The sequence below is a fragment of the Eptesicus fuscus genome, chromosome 13 (genome assembly GCF_027574615.1).
Source record: "Eptesicus fuscus isolate TK198812 chromosome 13, DD_ASM_mEF_20220401, whole genome shotgun sequence".
NCBI classification, from domain to species: Eukaryota; Metazoa; Chordata; class Mammalia; order Chiroptera; family Vespertilionidae; genus Eptesicus; species Eptesicus fuscus.
This window is the reverse complement of record NC_072485.1, coordinates 79,823,067-79,830,121: the sequence shown is the minus strand read 5'-3', so window position 1 is coordinate 79,830,121 and position 7,055 is coordinate 79,823,067. Positions and strand designations below refer to the sequence as shown.

Here is a 7,055-nt window from a genome sequence, read left to right as displayed (position 1 = left end):
ATGTCAAAGCATTTTCTCATCTCATTAAATATTCTTCAAAGCATTCTTTGTTCTTAGGACCTCTTCAGTCATCATCGTATGAGTGTACCAAGGCTAATTTAGTCACATCCCTCTCTTATGTGTTATAAACTTAAGGAAGGCTTAGATCTTCTTGGGTCATATCTATCAGCCTATAGCTGTCCCTCCGTGCAGGGCCTACAGGGAGAAGATGGGGAAGCAAGATTGCCTGTGGCCATATGGTCCTGATGTTGCATCAGTTCTATGCCATTTCCTAGCTGTGTGACCTTGAACTTGGTACTTAACTCCCCTGGGCCTCAGTTTCCCCTTCTGAACAGTGTTAGTAGAGGTGTCACTGAATTAACCCAAGTAAAACAAGCAGGTGCCTGACAAATTTTAGGTATAGAGACACAAGTCAGACCCTGGTATCCTCATCCCCCATCGCGTCCTGGTCCATGTGCATTATATCAACTCTGGTCCCTCTAATTAGCATCTCGGCTTCCCTCCCACCAGTCTGCTCTCCCCAAACCTCTGGTGACCCAGCTCTGCTGCCACCCACAATCCTGTGACCATTAAACCTACTCTTGCTGGGTGGCCTTGGGCAAGTCCATCCCATGTCTGGGCCTCAGTTTTTTCATCTGAAATATGGGAGGGGGGTTAGATTAGGAGGTCCATGAGGGACTGCCCACCCCTAAGATTCTAGACAACTCTCTCTTTCAGAGGCCCTTTGTTTTCAATAGTACAATGTACAAGCAGAGCTTTAAACCATTAGCCAAAGCAAAAGGAATCAGAAAACACTTTATTTACCATAGCAATGTGCGGAGACAGGCTCAGCATCCTGGAGTGTGTCTAACACTCGCTAGCGTAGTGTCTGCTGAACATCTGGACAAAGAGTGGGCTCTTCTCACCTGAAGCCCCTTACAGTGCTTGTCCTGGGTCTGAGTGAGAACCCCATTTGGAGCAGACACTGCAGCTGAGCTCCAGCCTGGTCCCCAGGCCCTGTTCTTCCATCAGACCAAAGAACAATGAGGGCCACTGTCAGAGGGGCCTGGGGCGGCACAAGGATGGGGTGGTGCTGAAGAAGACAGGTCTCTCTACTGCCGGGTTCAGGTTCGGGTCCAGCACTTGCTTCAACAGAACCCTGCACCCGGCCCTTCCCTCACTCTTTCCTCCAGCCTGTTGTGCACAATGTGCAGGGCTCTCAGGACATCACACCCCGCCCCCACGTGGCCTTGGGGGCAGGAGGGAGGCAGGGAACTATTTGGGAAAAGCCTGGAAAGCTGACCCTGCAGCATTTCCCCAGGTCTTCGTATGCCTATAGGCACCTCACCTGCAGAAACCCCAGGGGAGACTTCCAGGCTTCTCCCCAACCTCCCCTCCCCCCAGGTTCAGTTCTGAAACTGAAAACCCTGCTAGCGGAAGAAAGAGTCCCCTCCAGGCTCCCGCCAGGCTTCTCCCCCGCCCAGGCTTGGACTCTGGACCCCCTCGTTAGGACAAGGTTTCAGGGACTCAGCGCTCTGTGGCCCTGGGAATCATAAAGTGGAAGGGAGAGCTCCTCCCTGCTCCCAGCACTTAAACATCCTCACACCAGCCTGCAGTTCCTGGGACTTCAGCCCCTACGGTGCCCGGGCCAGGATCCCACCAGCAGAGGAAGGGGCAGAGAGTGGCGTTTTGGGCCCCAAGAAAGGCTGTGTGACCTTGGACAAGTCGTTGCCTTCTCTGAACTTCTGTCTGCTTCTCTGAAAAAGTGATCATCTGGACTTTGCAGGATGACCATGGAGTTGAGATAAGAGAGCTGTGGTGACAGGGCCTGGTCGGCGACGGGCACACGATGCCGGCTTCCTTTTCCTGGGAAGTCCTGGGCCAGCTGGTCGGCCCGGAAGGGCAGCCTCTGGGGGCCGTGGAGGAGACTCTGTGCCAAGGCCGCTTCCTGAGCCTGAGGAAGGGCCAGCCCAGCTCCAGGGGCCGGGTCAGAAGTGGACTTGAGCAGAGGAGAGCAGGGGGAAGGCCTGGAGCGGGTGGGGGCCGAGGTCCACACCCAGCCCGGGCTGGTCTGCTGCTGAGAAAGCAGGCTTGTGCTCCAGGTCCTGCAGGCAGGCCAGCCCCAGAGCAGCCGAGGGGCTGAGCGGGGAGGGCACCAGCTTCCCCCTGCTGAGGTGCTCGGGCCCACGGGGCTGGTGAGGGGCAGGTTGGGCTGATGAGTGGGGCGGGGGGGCTTTGAGCTTGGAGGAAGGTGCCAATACGCTGGAGCCAGAGGGCGACGCAGATTGGGTGGGGCTCGGGGACAGCCAGGGCAGAGGGGACAGGAGGCCAGGGGAGCCACGAGGCTGCGGGTGTGGAGAGAGTTGCTGAGCCGGGGGAGAGGAGACTGGGGTCTGGAACAGGCCTGGTTGCTCCTGGCAGCCATGCTGCCTGTGAGGCTCGGGGCCGAGGGGCCGCCTGGCCTGGCCCCAGCAGCCAGGGGGCAGAGGAGCCGAGCAGGAGGCACAGCCCATCAGGCACAGGCGCTCGTGCATGTGCAGGGTCCGACCCCACCACGCCAGCTCCGCCCGCAGGCCCTGGATCTCCTTCCGCAGAGCATGGTTGTGTTTCTCCAGGGACTCGTGCTGCTGCAGGGAGAGGCAGAGGGGCAGGGAGGGAGGTCAGCCAGCACTAGGGGCTCAGCACGAGCCCTATCCACCGCCACCCATCACCAGCCCCTCAGGGTTCCCAGCGAGGGAAAAGATACCACCGCCATGCAAATGCGCAGGCTGGGGCCCTTGGCTACCTCTGGCCAGCCCTCCACAACCACCACCAAGTCTCCCCCATCCACCTCCCCCCGGGGCTCAGGTGTGCTTGCCCCTATCCTCAATTCCCCGGGCGGTGGTCTCTCCCAGCCTGCTATTTCCACTCACCTGGGAGCTCCACCAGCCTCCTAACTGGGGCGACTCCCCAAACCACCCCGTTTTCTTGGCCCGAGGAACCATTGGGCAGCTATGTCATTAACCAAACACTAGAGCCTTTAAAGGCTCCCACAGCCCCCTGAGCGTGGTGACCCCAGCTCACACTTCCAGCTTTCTCTCTCAACTTTTCCCACCCCTCCCACTTCCGGTCCCTCGATGGACTCTACTTCCTCAGAGCATTTCCTGTCGCCTCTGTCTGGACACCGTCCAGCGCCCCCTCCCCTGGACCAGTCCTGATGATGACTTCTCATGCAGCTGAGCCTCCTCCTGCCCTGGACACCTCCAGGCTGCTCAGCGCCCTGCCGGACCTCCCAGCGCCCTGCGCGCCCACCGAGGCCCGGGTTCTGTTCAGCATCCCTGAGTCAGCTTGGGTCAGGTTCTGTCCTGCTGGGTTCTGAGAACCCACGGGGACAAAAATCAACTTCCATTTCTAAACAACCACTTATGAGCAGAGATGGAAAAAGCAGAAAGAACTCCTATTTCTTGGGAGAAAAAGGAGACATAGGTAATACTTTAAACCAGTGGTCGCCAACTTTTTGGACCTCACGGACCACCAGTTAAAGTTTAAACAATAAAGAACAAAATAAAATAAAAAGAATTCCATTTCTTTGGCTCATGAGGCTGAATGACTTCCTTTGGTTTCCTCCCTCACCCTCCTCTTGTGGGCATTTTTTGAAAGAAGAAGTTGAAAGAGTGTTTTACATAAAAATGTTGCTTAGGTCATGGACTCAAAGTCCTAACAGGCGTCAAAGCCACCAGCAGCCCCATCCAGGCAGGTCTCTACATGTGGAATGACATTTTTAAAATGTCGTTAGGTCACCCTTCACCTAAATTCTCCAAAGGCTTCAATTCGCCTCCAGAAATGGAGTCACTCCATTCATTCATTCATTCATTCATTCGCCACCTTATGCTGCTCAAATGTCACCCACTCAAGGAGGGCGTCCCTTGTTAGGTTTCCATTCCCCCCCTCTGGCCCCCTGGCTTCCCTGCTTTAATTTGTTCCCCACAGCTATCACCACTGACATGCCAATCACCTCATGAACCATTCATTTGTCTGCCCAGCTCCCCATATCAACATGAGCCCTGGGGAGGGTGGGCTGCTTTCGGCTGCTGAGCTCACAGCTGTCTCTCCAATGCTTAGACACAGCCGTGTGGGGGTCTGCCCACAGGTGGGTGGGGGGAGGCAGCTGGGAGGGGAGTGCAGGCGGGGAGGGGAAGGCAGAATCCCCACCTGGTGCAGGGCGTCCGCCTTGTCCGTGTGCCTCCTCCGGCTGCGCTGGGCAGATGCCCGGTTCTCCTGTTTCTTCTTCAGCTGCCGCTGCTGCCCCTCCGGGTCCTGCTGGGCACAAGCAAAGGGCTCAGGCCCCCGCAGCGGCCTGTGCCTTCCATCCTGGCCTTTTGTAAAGCCATGCCCTCCCCGAGTCAAGTCCCCAAAGGTCCCCTTTCTCCCAGAAGCCACCTCTGGCTCCCTTGGAGCCCACACACCCCATCGCAGGCATGGCACAGTCAAGTGGTTTCCCTAGCTGCCCATCGTGAGGGGGCGGGGTCTGACTCTGCTCCATGAGCCCAGGCTCAACTCAGGCCCAAAGGTGATATTCACCTACTCAACTCATATTTACTGAGCACCTACTGTGTGTCAGGCTCTGAGCTAGGGGGAAGCAGCAGGGCCCTTTCCTTCCCCGCCCTCAAGTTGCTCACATTTTAGCAGGGCAACAACCTAGAATGAACGCATGAAGTTGGTTCTGATAAAAGAGTGGACTCAAAGGTGGGCAGCTGTGACCTTGCCCTGCCCCCGGGCCCCAGATGAGGGGTCTATGATACTTAGATGAACTATTTAACCCAAATGCCCAGAGTTTTGGAAGGTCAGGCAAGAAGGAATGTTGGAGGCCCCGCAACCCAACCTCCCCTCACTCAGGTCCCTCAGGGAGGTGTGTCCTGAGTGTAGAGAGCTCAGGTGAGCCCTGGCCTCCCTGGCTGAGGACACTCTGCTCCTAGGTCCATGGCCACAGCAGGCCCATTACAAGTGCTGGGGGTGGGGGGCTGAGGAGTCTCAGGGGAGGGGAGACTGGAGGTTGGGGGCTGAGGAGGCTCAGGGGAGGGGAGACTGGAGCTTGGGGGAAAGATCCCTAGTGAGAGAAGGGGGTGGCCTCTGGGTCCTGGGTCTTGGGAGAGGGGCAGGGCCTTCAAGGGACACCACTCCGGATAATTTGGGGAGGTAAGAGAGGCTACCCTAAGGGCAGTGAAGGGAGAACAGGTGGGTTAGGAGAAAGCACTATTGAGGCCAAGTTCTAACCTGGAGACTGGATCTGCAATGTGAGAGCTGGAAAGCCCTCATTCTGATCCCCAAGGAAACTGAAGCCCAGAGGTGTGTGTGTGTGGGGGGGGGGGGCGTGTGGAGCCCAGCCCGTGTACAGAGCTGGGTTGAGGAGCTCTGACCCTATTCTCCCCACCCAGGCTCTGGGGACCCTCAGGCACATGTCCCTTCTCCTCCCCTCTCCCTGGATCCCTGTACTCACCGTCCCGGTCAGCAGCCCTTCCCCCCCACAGAGGTGCATGGCCTGGGCAGTGGGAAAAGGCTCACATCTGTTCAGGGTGTCCCCCAGCTGCTGTGACCTCCCAGTGCCCTCTGGGAACCCAAGGAAGTGGTGGCTTTTTAAATCCCCAGTGACCACTCCGCCCCCAGCAAGCCAAGTTTCAGTTTCTTCTAAAGCCACGGGCTGCCCAGAATCCCTAGCTCGATTGGCTCACGTGGCTGGAATTTCCTAACACGCACTGGCCTTCCGGTTGGGCCACCTCTCTGGGAGGAGGGCAGTGGAGGGGGCCAGAGGAGGGAGATCAAAGCCCAGGTGTGGGGAGGGCACTCCAGGGAAGGGAGAGCAGGCTGCCAGGGACAGAGCCAAGGGAAGACAATGGGGACCGCAGGCTCAGAGGGGCTGTGGGACCGGAAGAGCCAGGTTCACGGCCCACCTCTGGCACAAGGGAGCTCTGCAGCTTTGAGAAGGTGATTCACCCTGTCTGAGCCTTAGTTTCCTCAACTGGAAAGGGTGTGGGGGGGATGATACACATACCACTCACAGGCTTGATGTAGGAACCACGAGAGGTAATGCAACCACCCCAAACCCTGTGAGACCAACGTTGAGGCAAAAATAATCAGGGGCCCTTAAATAGGAGAGCAGACGCATAAAGTATTGGGTTCTCACTCAACAGACCTCGCAGCAGCGGAGAAGGTGTCAGCAGCACAGCTGCCAAGCAAGCTACGCGACTCAGGTACGTAACTCCACCTTTCGGGGCCGCTGTTTCCAGCCTGTAAGGGGGGATAAAGACAGTTTTGTGAAGATGAAATGAGTTAAGGCAGGTGAGGCGCCTCAGCGGTGCCTGCTGCAGAGTGAGGGCTCCGTAGATGGTCACGGCTGCCACCCGCTGGGAGAGTCAAAGCTTCACTGACCACCATGCCTGTGAGTCCGTAACACCCAATTGTGTGACCGTAACAGCGGCAACAAGATCTGAATGTAATGTCTGTGAGGTTGATAAATGTGCTTATGTAAATAGGTAAGGAAAGTGTGAGCTGTGCGGGAGAAAGACTCAGAGAGATGGGCCGAGGGGGACACAGGCACTTCAGTTGTCTGTGGTGTTTTGCTGCTGAATCTGTGGGAACTCAGTTCTGTGTGATGATATTGTCTACACTCTAGGGTATATAGGAAATGTTTTATAATTTAAAAATCCTGCTAGCAAACCTGGAAGCCCCAGGCAAACCTGAATGGTGGTTGTATCTCTGAGAGAGACCATGCTTGGAAGGGACATCTTTTGGGGGGTAGGAGCCAGTAACCCCTGTCCAAGAACTGCACGCGCAATGCATTCTTGTGCTGTGGTGACCAGGGCATCTGGGAGTTGTGCCTAAGTCCTGAAGGCCCAAGGCTGATGGTGTGGGATCTAAAGAATGGCCAAGCCGAAACCGGTTTGGCTCAGTGGATAGAGCGTCGGCCTGCTGGACTGAAGGGTCCCGGGTTCGATTCCGGTCAGGGGTATGTACCTTGGTTGCGGGCACATCCCCAGTGGGGAGTGGGCAGGAGGCAGCTGATCGATGATTCTCTCTCATCGATGTTTCTAACTCTCTAT

General features: G+C 56.8%; 1 protein-coding gene across 1 annotated transcript; it reads right to left on the bottom strand.

Moving 5' to 3' along the window:
• Positions 1–1,010: 1,010 nt before the first annotated feature.
• BATF2 (basic leucine zipper ATF-like transcription factor 2) lies at positions 1,011–5,494 on the bottom strand. The gene is made up of 3 exons (XM_008159128.3): positions 5,456–5,494; positions 4,171–4,275; positions 1,011–2,606 (listed from the first exon to the last, which is right to left on the bottom strand). Exons 1-3 carry the CDS (start codon positions 5,492–5,494, stop codon positions 1,968–1,970), a joined length of 783 nt encoding a protein of 260 aa, XP_008157350.2. The 3' UTR covers positions 1,011–1,967.
• Positions 5,495–7,055: the final 1,561 nt, after the last annotated feature.

Bases quoted from the DNA above. Each gene is read 5' to 3' on its own strand.
- BATF2 (XM_008159128.3), bottom strand. From the start codon at position 5,494: ATGCACCTCTGTGGGGGGGAAGGGCTGCTGACCGGGACG. The intron at 4,276-5,455 runs GTGAGTACAGGG...TGTGCCCAGCAG, and splicing joins AAGGGCTGCTGACCGGGACG to GACCCGGAGGGGCAGCAGCG. The intron at 2,607-4,170 runs GTGGGGATTCTG...CTCTCCCTGCAG, and splicing joins AGGCGGACGCCCTGCACCAG to CAGCACGAGTCCCTGGAGAA.